General features: G+C 44.5%; 1 protein-coding gene across 4 annotated transcripts in view; it reads right to left on the bottom strand.

Annotated features, from left to right (window-relative positions):
• LOC126175669 (rab11 family-interacting protein 4) overlaps nucleotides 1-18,456 on the bottom strand; it is a 954,952-nt gene that overhangs the window by 687,454 nt on the left and 249,042 nt on the right. For all 4 annotated transcript variants that reach the window (XM_049922582.1, XM_049922583.1, XM_049922585.1 and 1 more), the window contains exon 2: nucleotides 11,669-11,859. In XM_049922582.1, coding sequence (XP_049778539.1) covers nucleotides 11,669-11,833 — 165 coding nt within the window. In that variant the 5' untranslated portion in view covers nucleotides 11,834-11,859. The remainder of the gene's footprint in view (nucleotides 1-11,668; nucleotides 11,860-18,456) is intronic.

Genomic DNA, 18,456 nt, shown 5'->3' with positions numbered 1-18,456 from the left:
TACAATCTCACATTCTTTTCAATCGTAAATAAGGCACCAGCTCAGTTATAGCTCACGTACAATATGCTGAAATTTCAATGAGCAATCTTAAAATAAATTTCCAAGTATAAACTGATTTCTTTCTTTTTATTTAAATTCTCCTTTTTATATATATATTTTACCGGTTTTGTATGACTATTAAAAGATTATCATTAATGTTAGTCTGCTAAATATCTGATGAAACAGTTGCCCAGTAATCCACGGTTAACGTCCCCAGACAGATCACGGCTTTTAACCCACTTTCATTGTCAACTAGCACCGATATCAGCATACCAAATTAAAGTTTCAATATTACAACACTACTGGCCATTAAAATTGCTACACCAAGAAGAAATACAGATGATAAACGGGTATTCATTGGACAAATATATTATACTACAACTGACATGTGATTACATTTTCACGCAGTTTGGGTGCATAGATCCTGAGAAATCAGTACCCAGAACAACCACCGCTGGCCGTAATAACGGCCTTGATACGCCTGAGCATTGAGTCAAACAGAGCTTGGATGGCGTGTACAGGTAGAGCTGGCCATGCAGCTTCAACACGATACCACAGTTCATCACGAGTAGTAACTGGCGTATTGTGACGAGCCAGTTGCTCGGCCACCATCGACCAGACGTTTTCAATTGGTGAGAGATGTGGGCAGCAGTTGAACATTTTCTGAATCCAGAAAGGCCCGTGCAGGACCTGCAACATGTGGTCGTGCATTATCCTGCTGAAATTTAGGGTTTCGCAGGGATCGAATGAAGGGTAGAGCCACGGGTCGTAACACATCTGAAATGTAACGTCCACCGTTCAGAGTGCCGTCAATACGAACAAGAGTAGACCGAGACGTGTAACCAATGGCACCCCATACCATCACACCGGGTGATACGCCAGTATGGTACAACGAGCGAGGTGGCGCAGTGGTTAGACACTTGACTCGCATTCGGGAGGACGACGGTTCAATCCCGCGTCCGGCCATCCTGATTTAGGTTTTCCGTGATTTCCCTAAATCGCTCCAGGCAAATGTCGGGATGGTTCCTTTGAAAGGGCACGGCCGAATTCCTTCCCCATCCTTCCCTAATCCGATGAGACCGATGACTTCGCTGTCTGGTCTCCTTCCCCAAACAACGTAAACGCAACGCCAGTATGGCGATGACGAATACACGCTTCCAAAGTGCGTTCACCGCGATGTCGCCAAACACGGATGCGACCATCATGATGCTGCAAACAGAACTTGGATTCATCCGAGAAAATGACGTTTTACCATTCGTGGACCCAGGTTCGTCGTTGAGTATACCATCGCAGGCTCTCCTGTCTGTGATGTAGCGTCAAGGGTAACCGCAGCCATGGTCTCCGAGCTGACAGTCCATGCTGCTGCAAACGTCGTCGAACTGTTCGTGCAGATGGTTGTTGTCTTGCAAATATCCCCATCTGTTGACTCAGGGATCGAGACGTGGCTGCACGATCCGTTACAGCCGTGCGGATAAGATGCCTGTCATCTCGACTGCTAGTGATACGAGGCCGTTGGGATCCAGCACGGCGTTCCGTTTTGCCCTCCTGAACCCACCGATTCCATATCATGCTAACAGTCATTGGATCTCGACCAACGCGAGCAGCAATGTCGCGATACGATAAACCGCAATCGCGATAGGCTACAATCAAAGTCGGAAACGTGATGGTACGCATTTCTCCTCCTTACACGAGGCATCACAACAACGTTTCACCAGGCAACGCCGGTCAACTGCTGTTTGTGTATGAGAAATCTGTTGGAAACTTTCCTCATGTCAGCACGTTGTAGGTGTCGCCACCGGCGCCAACCTTGTGTGAATGCTCTGAAAAGCTAATCATTTGCGTATCACAGCATCTTCTTCCTGTCGGTTACATTTCGCGTCTGTAGCAATTTTAATGGCCAGTAGTGTACATCTACATGAATACTCAGCAAATAACACTTAAGTGCCTGGTGGAGAGTTCATCGAACCACCATCAGAATATTTCCGTGCAAGCTCTTATTCCTCCTGTTTTATTACGGTGATCGTTTCTACCTATCTAGGTCGCCTTCAACAAAATATTTTCGCACTCAGAGGAGACTGTTGGTGATTTTTGATGTGAAGTGTGAGAAGAACTGTCATTGGATGTCCACAACGACCACTTGCTCTGCGTGTGCTATGCGTGTACTCTGCGAGAGTGAGACAATTTAGACCAGGCCTGGCTTGATGATATCATCGGTGAAATGCCACGACGGATTTATGGCTTCATATGATCAAGGTACGTTCCACCACGTACTGATGTGCCCAGCAGAGCTGTGAAAAATCCCCATACGAAACAGACGATTCTGAGGTTACACTTCCTTTTTGTCATATGGACACACTGCAGATGAATAAATTCGCATGTCTCAGAGGTAGTTCTTGTTATTTGTGCCAAAAATTTCGAAATGAAGGGGAAATGCAAAACTTTTGTTGGTGTGTGTGCAATTCATTCCTGCTTTTCCACTTTAATCTGTTATGTTTTTCAACAAAATGAGACGCCTGTTGTACTCCCTAATTTTCAGGTTTGTCATATCGATAGCATTTTTAGTGACTTTAATTTTGAAGCAGCTGGTGATTTCCTTTGTCTCTTCCGATACTTCGTGGCCTTTTGATCTCAGTGGCTGTCGAGGGAAATCTGAATATTTGAAGGTAAGCTTGATTCTTAAGACGTCGCCTTCGTAAAACAAACCTGCGAATAGTTCCTGCACTTCAGAAGATTGACGTGACGGAGCAAACTACGGTACTTTAGAGCGAGGACTTCCGGCGGTTGACAGAAATTAAATTACAAAGCCCTCGTATTTTCCGAAGGTCACACGCCGGCGTAGAATTTGAGCTTCCTGTTTCCCTGAGAACGCGGTGGCGACGACCCGGGAACTGCAGGCTTGAACGAAGAGGAGCGCTCCCCGCTGACGTCCACCTGCCAGGCAGTGCAAGCAACTCTGGCGTGACAGTTTTCCGGAGCTGTGAGCAGCTGCAACCACCGTGCGGAACAGACCAGCCAGCATGCCTCATCACCGCGGAGTCCACTCCTGGGCGCCCGTCCTCATCATAATGCTGGTTCGCTTCACAAGAATTTACTGACCTTCTGGAGTGAATGTTTATAATTGCTGCCACGCAGGAAAGAATGTCTCCGATTAGAATCTGGTCTAAAAATGTGATTATGAAGACCACAAGAAGGAACGGAATTCAACCCGCCGGGGTAGCCGAGAGTAGAGATGGGTAGTCCGCGAACGAACGGGTGCAAAGGAACGGTTCACCAAGATGAAAGAAAGGACCGAGGAACGAATTCCAAAGAACGATTGGTTCATAGTTCACATTGGTCGCGGCGGTCTACTTATAGTTCCCAGGAACGAGGAACGATCGGTTCATAGATCACTAGTTGACTTCGGTCGCGGCGGTCACTTCGGCAGTTCCCGTTCCAGCCTCGGTCGCGTGCTCGTCTCAGTCTCGGTCTCCCTCGGCCGCACTCGTCGTTCTTCGCATGACCACCTGTCTCAGTTCCACTGCCGACTGCTCCTAGTTAGTTCACTATCCGGTTGTTCGTTTCGTTCACTGCGCTCGCCTATTTTACATGTGTTCCAAGCTGTTCTTGCATTTGGTTCTGGCTCTTCAGCGTCCACGGCCGGTAATCAAAAAGTATTTTATAGTTACGTAAATTACATAAAAATTACGTTGTATGTAATAGGTACGTCTTTTCAGATAACAAAAGGGCATATCAGCTCACTTCATTATATCGATGAACAGCAGAAGACATACTTATAACAAGGCAAGTTTTTTTTTTTTTGTTATTCATATATTTTTTGATTTCATGGACTTGATCTAGCAGCTAACTTTCAATAATTTGCTTAATTTTTAGTGTAAGAAAATTCATATAAAATGATTTTCGTGCCTCTCCATTTGAAAAGACATAGATTGCCATAAAATCATATTTACTTATTATCTCAAAAACATTTGTTGAGAAGAAGCTTTCAAACCAAAAACTTTATTACTGCGATCTTAATTATCATTATTATTGCTGTATTAACGTTAGTAATGCAACATAAAAACCTAATTTTTACTAAGCGTGTAACGCAAGTATGAGAAAACCACATTTTATTTTATGCTTCCATAAAGTCTCTACTTCTCCTACGAACTCAGAGACAACGTGAAGTATATATAGAGAATAAACGATTATTGTTCACAACGTAGCATAGCTATGTAGTGGAAGTCGAAACGAAGAATTTTATACAAGACACTTGTGGTCTATTAAGTTGGGAAACAGCCACCAACGGGTTTCCAAGACTACATGAGCTATAGCGCATGTGCGCTGCGTGTGATTTTCATGTTCTCTTCTCCAGCTCTCTACACATCGTCATCGATTGTTTCGCAATTGTTGCTTGCGTTAGCTTGTTATTTCTTCAGTACCTAATTATTACATGTTTGTCTGTTTGTTGTATCTGCTCGTAACTGGCAACACATCGTCCGTAATTGGCGAGCAGTCTGTACTCGGGGCCGGTTTTCCGTGCACCACCCTATATTATTTCCCTGCAATCAGCCACAGTAGGCTACGGTTCGCTAAACGACACGTTCTGCAGAATCACAGAAATTACTTCTAAAAGTGTGTAAGAATTCTGTAATGAATAAAAACTCTGTACTCCAGGGGGGAGGCAAGTGCCCCCTGTTGGCGCCCTCCATCCTTCAGGCACCTGCACTACTAGTTTTCAGTTTTCGTAAGAACCATATACCTAACACAAATGAACGGTGAACGAGTAAAAATGAACAGTTCCCAAAAAAGAACGATCAGCAGTGAACTAGTTCCCAAGGATGAACGAGTTTGCCCATCTCTAGCCGAGAGCGCTAATGCGCTGCTTCCTGGACTCGGGTAGGCGCGCCGGCCCCTGATTGAATCCGCCTGGATGTGGTTTTTAGGCGGTTTTTCACATCCCGCTAGGTGAATACCGGGTTGTTCCCCAGGTTCCGCCTCAGTTACACGACTAAAAGACATTTGAAAACGTTCGCACTATTTCATGACTTACACTAGACGCAGACAGCTAGGGTACACGATTTCCGTTCCAGGGGGTTCGGGGTGGCGTCAGGAAGTGCCCCCGGCCACAAAACCGACGCCGCGTTGGAGCTGGACAAAGGCCCTGAGAAGGATAGAAAGAAAGAACGGAATTCCTAAAGAATAGGAAATCATTACCAATTCTCTCGCCTTATGTTTACTCCACAGTACGGGGAATGCTATTTTCACGATTTGGCAAATTTATTTTAATTTACCTTTGTAGCCGAACGCCCTTCCTATCCCTAATTCAAAAGGGAAGTCGTGTGTGACATCGATCTGTGAATAGTGTAACCTTTGCCCCGTGTGTGATCGTAGTTCAACTGTTTGTGTGTCGTATTTCCAGAGTTAGAGACTGGGGGTCAGCACAGCTTATGGCTCAGCTCCCTGTCTCACAATCCGCCAAACTGAGCGTTAAGCTACACGATGGAAAATCTGAATCGGTATGATCCGACGGAAATTTCAACATCGCACCTCCCGAGTACAAGTCGGAATCGGCGTATGACATACTGGGTCAGTCAAAAATTCTCTGTACTAATCACGTCTCTGAGAGTATGCTCCGTAAGATAGTACGCGCATACCTGCTCTCGGCATGCATAGGTATGTTCATGCAAAAACTTAGGTGGTGTTAGTTACTTTGGAACTCAGTGGCTCGCAAGGAGACCACACGACAACTGGATTTTTGAATTATTTCATGTTTATGATATCTGAAGTTCAGAGCTGAGATATCAATATCCTTATGCAGTTCAGTGCAACTGTCAAAAATTCTCGAGAAATTCGACTTTGAAATTCTCCGAGTATCTTTAATACCCTAATAGAAGACTGTTATTTGGTAGTGGCACTGTGGCTTCGTGGACTCTGCCCTGTCTATGTCTAGGTTCGTGAGTTCAACTCGATTTCTAAACTGAAGGAAACACTTCACGGCATTCGCTTCAGAACTGCTACAAATTCGTCAGACAATAGACCGCGCCCCTCGAACTGTCAACACAACTGGCACTGCTAAGAGTATCCTACGACTTCCACATCGCTGGCAACGGGTTATACACAAAGCTGGTGACTACTTTGAAGGTCAGTAAAACTTTGAAACACGTATCTATTTTGTACGAGCTGTAAATAAATAGTTGCCACTATTAAAGTTCCAACCGTCGTAGAAGGAATGGGTGATGAACGTATTCTGGAACAACTTCTACAGAACAAGCGTAAAGGAAGAAAGAACGCGATCAGGCCCAAGAGAAGCTGGATGGACCAAGATGTTGCAACGGACCAACTGGCCTAATGCTTGAGCGACAAGAAGAAGTAATAAAAGCTTACGACCTTCTTATGTTCCGTTACTTGCACAACTTTACATTTGCTTACAGTCTACACTAACAGCTAGTTAAACTATATGGTTCCTGAGACTTTTACTAGCGTCAGACATGTATATATGCAGACCGAAGTGACAAATGAAAATTTGTGACAAGGTCGGAATTCAGTCCGGGTCTTCTGGTCGCTAGGCTGATGTACTAACTGCTACGCCACCCTGGCACTGTGTCTTTTCACAGCTGCAAGGACTACCCTAACTCAACTCCCTCTCAACTATACAAAATGGTTCAAACGGCTCTGAGCACTATGGGACTTAACTGCTGTGGTAATCAGTCCCCTAGAACTTATAACTACTTAAACCTAACTAACCTAAGGACACCACACACATCCGTGCCCGAGGCCGGATTCGAACCTGCAACCGTAGGGGTCGTGCGGTTCCAGTCTGTAGCGGCTAGAACCGCTCGGCCACTCTGGCCGGCTCAACTATACAATTTCATTTAATTGAAGCACCTATGCCTTGGGTTTCAGGCAGGATCCCCCATTTCGTTCGATGCTATTCCAGTACAGTCGCAGTACCTCTGCAATGCTGCTCGAGTTTAGTGTGGAATACCAATTGGAGTGAGACGTGAATGGGAATTTGGATTGGGGAGGGAGACGAGCTAGGGTAGTCCGTGCAGTTATGCAAAGCCACTGTGCCAGAGTGGCGTAACTTCGGTCAGAGAGCCGGTTGGCCTCTGTAATAAAAAAACTGAGTGGAAGGATCAACCGCCGAACTTGAACAGGATGTCTTGCGACGTCCGCAACGACCAAACACAACGATCAATAACGAACAAAATGCAAAAAAAAAAAAAAAATGTGGTTAGCCCATCATTTAGTAAGCAGGAGAGCTGGGTTCGAATCCTTGCCTTGGTACAAATTTTCATTAGTCGCTTCAGTCTGCACATGAACTAGCTGGTTGTCATTAATTACTCGTGGCTGATATTTTGTCGAGATATAACTGTACGTTGCTCCCACATTTACAAGATAAAAATGCCATGCATAGGCTATAATTGCTTTATATGCGGAAAGCCTTTAGCTGTAACTATCTGTGAGGATATTAATGTACAACACGAACAGCAGCGAATGTAATACACTTCCGTGGGGCACACAAGATGTTCCTCCAGTATAAATTACAACATCTGACTGCATCTTGCCCATAAGGAAAATTTCGATCTGGTCGCCGTTTTGTTAGATATCCCTAATGAACGAATTTTCTGTTATGAACACCTAATTCATCAAACTACTTGTATTCCTTGTACCCTGCCAAATTACTGTTCCAGGCTTCACGACAACACTCTTCTCGGGTATGCAGCCAGATAATGTAGTCATCTTGACACAATATTTCAATGGCTGCCTTCTTCAGGTGAGTATGCTGACACAAGATATCGCCAGAACTGAGGCTCCTTCATACACCGCGGTCGGTCCACCGCGCGGCCAAGAGCAGTAGTGCCGAGAACAAGTAGCGTACAGGCGAATGGAATAGGCAAAACGATATATCGTCAGCAGAACCCTTTTTAAGAGAGTCTTCTGGTCGAAATGAAGATCGTTGTTTAACATCAGATAAAATCGTATTCCACGTCTTCATTATAGTGAAACCTTTATCACTATTACACTACTTGACATTAAAATTGCTACACCACGAAGATGACGTGCTACAGACGCGAAATTTAACCGACAGGAAGAAGATGCTGTGATGTGCAAATGATTATCTTTTCAGAGAATTCACACAAGGTTGACGCCGGTGGTGACACCTATAACGTGTTGACATGAGGAAAGTTTCCAACCGATTTCTCATACACAAACAGCAGTTGACCGGTGTTGCCTGGTGAAACATTGTTGTGATGCCTCGTGTAAGGAGGAGAAATGCGTACTATCACGTTTCCGACTTTGATAAAGGTCGGATTGTAGCCTATCGAGATTGTGGTTTATCGTATCGCAACATTGCTGCTCGCGTTGGTCGAGATCCAATGACTGTTAGCAGAATATGGAATCGGTGGGTTGAGGAGGGTAATACGCAACGCCGTGCTGGATCCCAACGGCCTCGTATCACTAGCAGTCGAGATGAGAGGCATCTTATCCGCATGGCTGTAACGGATCGTGGAGCCACGTCTCGATCCCTGAGTCAGCAGATGCGGACGTTTGCAAGACACCAGCTATCTACACGAATAGTTCGACGACGTTTGTAGTAGCATGGACTGTCAGCTCGGAGACCATGGCTGCAGTTACCCTTGACGCTGCATCACAGACACGAGCGCCTGCGATGGTGTACTCAACGACGAACCTGGGTGCACGAATGGCAGAACGTCATTTTTTCGGATGAATCTAGGTTCTGTTTACAGCATCATGATGGTCGCATCCGTGTTTGGCGACATAGCGGTGAACGCACATTGGAAGCGTGTATTCGTCATCGCCATACTGGCGTATCACCCTGCGTGATGGTAAGGGGAGCCATTGGTTACACGTCTCGGTCACCTCTTGTTCGCATTGACGGCGCTTTGAACAGTGGACGTTACATTTCTGATGTGTTACGCCCCGTTGCTCTACCCTTCATTCGATCCATGCGAAACACTACATTTCAGCAGGATAATGTACGCCCGCATGTTGCAGGTCCTGTACCGTACTTTCTGGATACAGAAAATGTTCGACTGCTGCCCTGGTTAGAACATTCTCCAGATCTCTCACCAATTGAAAACGTCTGGTCAATGGTGGCCGAGCAACTGGCTCGTCACAATACACCAATCAGTACTCTTGAATAACTGTGGTATCGTGTTGAAGCTGCATGGGCAGTTTACCTGTACACGCTATCCAAACTCTGTTTGACTCAATGCCAGGGTTATAGTGTCGGAAGTTCCATGAGGCTTTTCGCGGATGATGCTGTAGTATACAGAGAAGTTGCAGCATTAGAAAATTGTAGCGAAATGCAGGAAGATCTGCAGCGGATAGGCACTTGGTGCAGGGAGTGGCTACTGACCCTTAACATAGACAAATGTAATGTATTGCGAATACATAGATAGAAGGATCCTTTATTGTATGATTATATGATAGCGGAACAAACACTGGTAGCAGTTACTTCTGTAAAATATCGGGGAGTATGCGTGCGGAACGATTTGAAGTGGAATGATCATATAAAATTAATTGTTGGTAAGGCGGGTACCAGGTTGAGATTCATTGGGAGAGTCCTTAGAAAATGTAGTCCATCAACAAAGGAGGTGGCTTACAAAACACTCGTTCGACCTATACTTGAGTATTGCTCATCAGTGTGGGATCCGTACCAGATCGGGTCGACGGAGGAGATAGAGAAGATCCAAAGAAGAGCGGCGCGTTTCCTCACAGGGTTATTTGGTAACCGTGATAGCGTTACGGAGATGTTTAACAAACTCAAGTGGCAGACTCTGCAAGAGAGGCGGTCTGCATCGCGGTGTAGCTTGCTCGCCAGGTTTCGAGAGGGTGCGTTTCTGGATGAGGTATCGAATATATTGCTTCCCCCTACTTATACCTCCCGAGGAGATCACGAATGTAAAATTAGAGAGATTAGAGTGCGCACAGAGGCTTTCAGACAGTCGTTCTTCCCGCGAACCATACGCGACTGAAACAGGAAAGGGAGGTAATGACAGTGGCAAGTAAAGTGCCCTCCGCCACACACCGTTGGGTGGCTTGCGGAGTATAAATGTAGATGTAGATGTATCAAGGCCGTTATTATGGCCAGAGGTGGTTGTTCTTGGTACTGATTTCTCAGGATCTATGCATCCAAATTGCATGAAAATGTAATCACATGTCAGTTGTAGTATAATATATTTGTCCAATGAATACCCGTTTATCATCTGCATTTCTTCGCCTGCCGCGGTGGTGTCGCGGTTCTAGGCGCCCAGTCCGGAACCGCGCGACTGCTGCGGTCGCAGATTCGAATCCTGCCTCGGGCATGGATGTGTGTGATGTCCTTAGGTTAGTTAGGTTTAAGTAGTTCTAAGTTCTAGGGGACTGATGACCACAGATGTTAAGTCCCATAGTGCTCAGAGCCATTTGAACCATTTGCATTTCTTCTTCGTGTAGCAATTCTAATGTCCAGTAGTGTAAATAACAACGATCTTTATTTCGACCAGCGGACTCTCTTGATTAGTGTTGTGTTAGCGATATATCGTTTAGTCTGTTTCTTTCACCGATGCGGTACTAGTTCACAGCTTTGCAGCTCGCACCCGCGCGGTTAGCCGGCCGCGTTGTATAAAGTAGCAGCCGCTTCTGTTCGTAATTCTGTTCAAAAAATGGTTCAAATGGCTCTGAGCACAATGGGACTTAACTACTGAGGTCATCAGTCCCCTAGAACTTAGAACTAATTAAACGTAACTAACCTAAGGACATCACACACATCCATGCCCGAGGCAGGATTTGAACCTGCGACCGTAGCGGTCTCGCGGTTCCAGACTGTAGCGCCTAGAACCGCTCGGCCACTCTGCCGGCGTAGTTCAGTTACGGCGAGATCGTGCGTCAGCATACTCACTTGAAAAAGCGGCCAGCTGGTCCGTTGAAATATTGTTTCAAGATAACTACATTATCCGGCTTCATTTCCAAGAGGAGCATCATTGTGAAATCTAGTGTACGACTTCGTCAGGATACATGCAGTACAGGTAGTTTCATGAATCAGATTAGGTGTTCGTAACAGAAAATTTATTCATATGAGATATCTAACAGAACTGCGACTGGATGGAAAATTTCGTTACAAGTAAGATGATGTCGGATGGTAGAATTTGTAATGAAAAAAAATTTGGAAATTTGTGGTAAATGCTTATGGGACCAAACTGCCAAGGTCATCGGTCCCTAAGCTTACACACTACTTAACCTAACTTAAACTAACTTACACTAAGGAGAAGACACACCCATACTCGAGGGAGGACTCGAACCTCCGACAGGCTGTGCTACGCGGACCGTGACAAGGATCCTAAGACCGCTCGGCAACCCGGCGCGACAATTTGTACTGAACTAATATCTGGTGTGTACCACGGAAGTGTATTCCATTCGCTGCTTTTGGTCTGTTGGCATATTGTGTCAAGATGAGTACACTACCTGGCTCCGTACCCGAGAAATCATGTTATTACGCCAGGGAAGTCTACGTAATCACAGGTTTTACTACGTTTGTGAAGTTACTCTACATCTAATCCCCTCTACCAGCTAGCCTACACCCCACCGAACAGAAACGTTTGCTTTCTGACTGAAGCGGTGGCGCAGACAGTGGTGCTGGTACCTGCGAGCTGTCCGGCGGACAGTAGGCCCTGGCGAGTTCGAGCAGGCGGTCCAGAGAGACGACTCCGGTGCGGTGTGGGTCGCAGGCGGAGAAGACGGCGCGCAGCTGCGACCGAGAGTGAGCCGGCGGCGGCCGCCGTTGCGGCGGCAGGCGGCGGGAGGGCATCGCCAAGCCGCATCCCCTGTGCGCCCCTGCAACACGCAGGCAGTGGTGTGAGAATGCTGTGCAGAACACGTGCAACACACAGTCGATGGTATACAGAGCTCGTGTGAAACACAGTGAATGGCATACAGAGCACCTATAACACACAGTGGATGGCATATTGAACTCATATAACACAAAGTGGATTGCATAACGAGCACGTGTGACACGCAGTGGATGGCATAGAGAACACCTGTAATGGTTGATGGCACGTAGAGCATCTGTAACAGTGGATGGCATATAGAGCACCTGTAACACACAGCATATGGTATATAAGGCTTGTGTGACACCCAGTGGCTGGTATATACAGTACCTGTAACACACAGTGGGTGGTATAAAGCTCATGAGACACACAGTGGATGGCATATAGAGCACCTGTATCACTCAGTGGGTGACATATAGAGAACATATAACACACAGTGGATGGCATGTTGAACTCACATAACACAAAGTGGATGGTGTAACAAGCACATGTGACACACAGTGGATGGCATAGAGAACACCTGTAACAGTTGATGGCACGTAGAGTACCTGTAACAGTGGATGGTATATAGAGCACCTGTAACTGTGGATGGCTTATAGAGCACCTTTAACACACAGAATGTGGTATATAAGGCTCGTGTGACACTCAGTGGCCGGTATATACAGTACGTGTAACACACAATGGGTGGTATAAAGAGCTCATGAGACACACAGTGGATGGCATATAGAACACCTGTATAACTCAGTGGACGACATATAGGGCACTTGTAACACACAGTAGATGGCATATTGAGTTGATGTCACACACAATGGATGGCGTATAGAGTTCGTGCAACGCACAATGGACGGCATAAAGCTCATGTAACACACAGTCGATGGCACATAGAACATGTGTAACATGCAGTTGGTGGTGTGCATTGTGTTCCAGGATGGAATGGTCAGTATTCAATGATATGACAAGAATGATCATTCGAAACTATGAGTACCTCTTCATCTTCGATACCGCCAACCAAATTTCTGTCAAATGGTACCATATGGTTCTAGAGACTGTTTTGTCTCAAATGTCTGTATAAATGCAGATTGAAGCGACAAATGAAAATCTGTACCAAGGACGGAATTTGAACTCTGGTCCCCTGTTAACTAGGCAGATGCGTTAACCACTTGCACAACTGTGCAGACTACCCAGGCACGCCTCAGCCCGCTTGGTATTCCCCCTAAACCCGAACAGCATTGCAGAGGCTCTCCAACTGCAATGGAGTAGCACCATAGCTTCGAGCTAAACGGAGGGTCCTGCCTGAAATTCAGATGTAGATGCTTCAATCAAATGAAAATCCATGGCTGCAGAGACCATTTCAAATCTCAGAAATCTATGGTATATACATCCAAACCGAAGTGACAAATGAAAATTTGTAACAAGGTCGGGATTCTAACCTGGGTATCCGACTCACTAGGCAAATACGCTAACCACTACGGCTTCCTGGTACAGTGGCTTTGCTCATATCTCTTCTCGACACGCTCTTTGCTTCCCATATTTTAGGAGGAGGTAGTATGGAGCACTGCAAATTGAATAGTAAACATGAGCCCTTACGTGAGTACCTTAAGAGCTATGAGCACTTGTTCAGTAGAAGAGACGCCCTTCTTCAGTCGAAAAGATTTGTTTCACAGTATCTTAGCGAAGATGAACAAGTGTTCATAGTTCTTAAGGAGAGCAGTTTAGAGTTCATGTTTACTAGACTCTTTTTTTATTCGAGTGATTGTTCCTGTCATGTCCCTGAATATTGACCATTTCTCCTGCGACATCCTGTATAGAGGCTTTATAACACATGGTGCATGGCATATAGAGGGTCTGTACCAAACGTTGTATGGCACACAGAACAAAATTGTGGGGTAGGATATAACTAAATACAGAAGATCGTTGAAGATCCGTCATGCACCAATTATGCTTTAATGAACAGAATAGTTCGAAATCTACAGTACAGGCGACCTGCTTGTAACCAAACTTAGGCTTGATGACCGAATCAATAAACAATCAACTGTAATAAGCAATGAGATGACGTGAAAGGAGAAACAACAAATCGCAGAACTGAAACAGAAGGTACAATGAATCCTCTGAGAGAAATATATATTAAGAAAAGTTACAGCAAGTGGCCATGTAAATAGAGAACTGTTGATGTATAATCCGCTTATAATGGTATATATATATATATATATATATATATATATATATATATATATATACGCCAAATTCACAAAGGCGTGTTACAAAAGGAAATATACCTCGTCTGAATGGAAACGCATGAGATTACTCTCATTGGTTTAAGGGGAGTCGGTCTTCTATGACAACTAACCGCTGGTTACGAAGTAAACCTAACGATAGCTAGAAGAAGTGTTGACGGAAAACAGAGGTCATCATAAGAACCTCGCATTCTCATGGAAATGAGGTTTGTGGACAATATAACAATAGTGAAACAAATGTGACAGAAACACCATGAGCACAATAAAGAAGCAATTACTACATGAATTAGGCAAAGTCCGGCGAGAGAGAGGTAAACTTTTCAATTCACTGAAAATCGAAAATACCCAAAATGTAAGCGATTAAAAGTACGTATGAATGCTTGTCTGTATCAAACGCTCGTGGTACAGACAACTAAAGGCAATTACTCCCTTAAGGTAGTGCTGTATTTCGACCCCATTATTATTAACTATACATGTAACATTAGCCATTTGACATCAGCTGCTAGATGTCCCTTGTCTCTGTGCCTTGCTGTCTTCTGATATACAGATCACCTCACACCTGAAAAATTTCTAATGTCTTCGGCCGCTTTCCATTATGTCAATGTCCCTATCTTCCTTACCCTTTTGAATCCAGGAAAGAAATTCCTTGGACTCTCTACCACCTACTAGTCTGCCAACATATCCCGCCTGCAATCTATTTTCATTGCAGGCGTACTCACACAATAAGCATAGAGCGCGATTTCTCAGCTGCAGCATCCGCAAACGATTTTCACGCATCTCCACATGTGGTACCCAGCAGAGCAATATTTCTCTTCCCAATCTCTGTATGCAAAAAGGTGTCCTGGTTCGGCAGTACCGGTTCCTCAGCTGAAGACACGTTTAACGAATATGCCATCTTTCCTGCTTTTAAATACGGGCTTTCACGGCAGCAAATCATTAGATCCGGTTTTTAATTCGAGTAGTGGTTTTATGCTCGTAATTTGGGACGCGAGAGGCTGCCACAGCACAGGCATAATTATCCTGTCAACGAGATTTCGACAGGTGGTAATAAGAAGGCCATCCAGCAAGACAACGTCTCGAACATTCGCCAATGATGTCACCCGGAACAAGCATCACTATGAGTACGATCGGTTTACGCTGGCGGAAAAGGAGCGTGTCACACTATGAATGTCTTGACCTGACGTTACCAAACTGATGTACCAGTATTTACTTGCCCGTGGCGCACGTTGATTAAAATTTCATCTTTAGCTCAGTTGATGCGTGACGTAAGAAGAAGTGTGAGGTGCAGACAACAGATGGTACAATGGATACTGTTTCCGTGCGAAATTGCACCAGTTTAAAAGTCGGATAATCCGACTGGCTGCCACAACAGGTGATGTAGGGATTGCTGTTGGACCAGTGCGCCCATCTCTAATTTTTGTTTATTAATATTTTTAAAAATCATAACTCAGATTCAATTGAGAGTTGTACTACCTATCCTTTAAATCATTGTTTCTCAAAGTTTGGTCTGCGGACCCTGAGTCCGTGGGACCTAGTCAAGGGGTCTGCGACGAGTAAAAATTGAAACGTATTGTAATAAAATGGAATTCCAGCTGTTATGCAACAACTATTTTTTTCAGTTACAAAAAGAAAGCAATTAGAAATTTTACCCAGGTTTGTAAATTTAAACGTTTCCCTATTTTATTACATTTCTGCCCTGAAGCCGGTCAACCTTTATATAGGATTACTTCAAGTGAGAGAAATTCCTTCCTTGTTAGGGCAATTTTTTAAACGCAGCTGTACGCCAACTTTAATCGCACAACGCCTTGGTATTTCATGGGTTTGATCTTAAAGTGGCGGAAAGCTCCCACCATTACCAACAATTATAGGTTTTCTTTTAGTAAATGTTAGTCATTTATATGTTTATAAACATCAACCCCCCCTTCAATTATAATTCTTTAATTTTCCATCACTGATCAGTTATAAATACGAAAACCCAATAAAACTTGGGACTTGCTGCATTGTTAAGCAACAAAGAGAAACTACATTCTACATATACATCTTCATCTACATACATACTCCGCAATCCACCATAAGGTGCGTGGCGGATGGTACCTCGTACCACAATTAGCATCTTCTCTCCCTGTTCCACTCCCAAACAGAACGAGGCAAAAATGACTCCCTATATGCCTCTGTAGGAGCCCTAATCTCTCTTATCTTACCTTTGTGGTCTTTCCGCGAAAAGTAAGTTGGCGGCAGTAAAATTGTACTGCAGTCAGCCTCAAATGCTGGTTCTCAAAATTTCTTCAGTCGCGATTCACGAAAAGAACGCCTCCTTTCCTCTAGAGACTCCCACCCGAGTTCCTGAAGCAAATGCGTAACACTCGCGTGATGATCAAAGCTACCAGTAACAAATCTAGCAGCCTGCCTCTGAACTGCTTCTATGTCCTCTCTCAATCCGACCTGATAGGGATCCCAAACGCTCGAGCAGAACTCAAGAATATGTCGTATTAGTGTTTTATAAGCGGCCTCCTTTACAGGTGAACCACATCTTCCCAAAATTCTACCAATGAACTGAAGACGACTATCCGCCTTCCCCACAACTGCCATTACATGCTTGTCCCACTTCATATCGCCCTGCAATGTTACACCTAAATATTTAATCGACGTGACTGTGTCAAGCGCTACACTACCAATGAAGTATTCAGACATTACATGATTCCTTTTCCTATTCATCTGCATTAATTTACATTTATCTATATTTAGAGTTAGCTGCCATTCTTTACACCAATCACAAATCCTGTCCAAGTCATCTTGTATCCTCCTACACTCACTCAACGACGACACCTTCCCGTACACCACAGCAGCATCAGCAAACAGCCGCAAATTGCTATCCACCCTATCCAAAAGATCATTTATGTAGATAGAAAACAACAGCGGACCTACCACACTTCCCTGGGGCACTCCAGATGATACCCTCACCTCCGATGAACACTCACCATCGAGGACAACGCACTGGGTTCTATTACTTAAGAAGTCTTCGAACCACTCACATACTTGGGAACCAAACCCATATGCTCGTACCTTAGGAGTCTGCAGTGGGGCACCGAGTCAAGCGCTTTCCGAAGTCAAGGAATATGGCATCCGTCTGATATCCTTCATCCATGGTTCGCAAGATAACATGTTGTTCGTTTTTCTTCAGTAGCAAGATCATGTGGTTAGAGAAGAAAAATACGGTTTAACTGCCCGTCACATTTTCAGTTTTTATCGTCACTTTACAGTTTTAACACCTTGTGTTTTCGAAGGTAGATTCAATGAGCCTGTTCAAATGTTTAAATGTGTGTGACCAAACTGCTGAGGTCATCGGTCCCTAGACTTACACACTACTTAAACTAACTTATTCTAAGAACACACACACCAATGCCCGAGGGAGAACTCGAACCTCTGGCGGGAGGGACCGCGCAATCCATGATATGGCGCCCTAAACCACGCGGCCACTCCGCGCGAATGTGCCTGTCCCTCAACTTGATAACTGTTGGATTGAAAATACTTTATGTAACTTAGACATCAATGACATACAAGGTATGTCTCATCACTTACTTATGTGAGCAGAGCTTTTCTGCTCTTTGCAGTATAAAAACCTTAAAACGAAACCGTCTTAGTATAGAATCGGACCTAAGATTGACGCTGACGTATTCCAGATTTTAATGGAATTATGGAAAACACAAGGAATTGCATTCCTCATATTAGTGGCCCCACATTTGAGAACATTATTTATCAAGGGAATTACCTTAAAAAAGAAAGACATCGATTTTCAGTTACCGTACTTATTGTATTGTATTACTGCATATTCTGTATTACTGTGCTGTTACTGTATTACTGTAAGTTACTATATTGTCAACTGAAATTTCGTTCACTAGGCAACAATCATATATCTTCAGATTAAATTACTTATTGAATTATTCTTCTTGATCTTTTTCTTGTCGGTGGTGATTCTAATTAGTAAATTTTTTAAAGCCATGTGAAACTTCAGATAGCATTGCAGGGGATCCGCAGATCACTTTTCCAATAAAGGGGGGGGGGGGGAGTGGGGGAGTGGGGAGGTTCTCGTTATCGGAAAGTATGAGAACCACTGCTCTAAATATTAAGCTGTCATCCACCCACTTCAGATTTCATTTTAATAACCATTTTCAGTAATATTATTATAACGATATGCAGACGAAGCAATTCAAACATCATCTTCTCCCACCAAAAAATGCGCACCGAGCTATGCGGCTCGTGTTGGACAGTTCAATCGGTAAAAGAGGGCGCATACGGTCTGGTTCCGTTCAGTTTAGGGGCCGCAAGATCTGCGTTGCGAGCCACACAAAATGATCTAAAAATAATCGCCA

The sequence above is a fragment of the Schistocerca cancellata genome, chromosome 3, assembly GCF_023864275.1.
Source record: "Schistocerca cancellata isolate TAMUIC-IGC-003103 chromosome 3, iqSchCanc2.1, whole genome shotgun sequence".
Classification (NCBI taxonomy): Eukaryota; Metazoa; Arthropoda; class Insecta; order Orthoptera; family Acrididae; genus Schistocerca; species Schistocerca cancellata.
The sequence above is the reverse complement of the archived record's forward strand: the minus strand, read 5'-3'. Positions and strand labels throughout refer to the sequence as shown.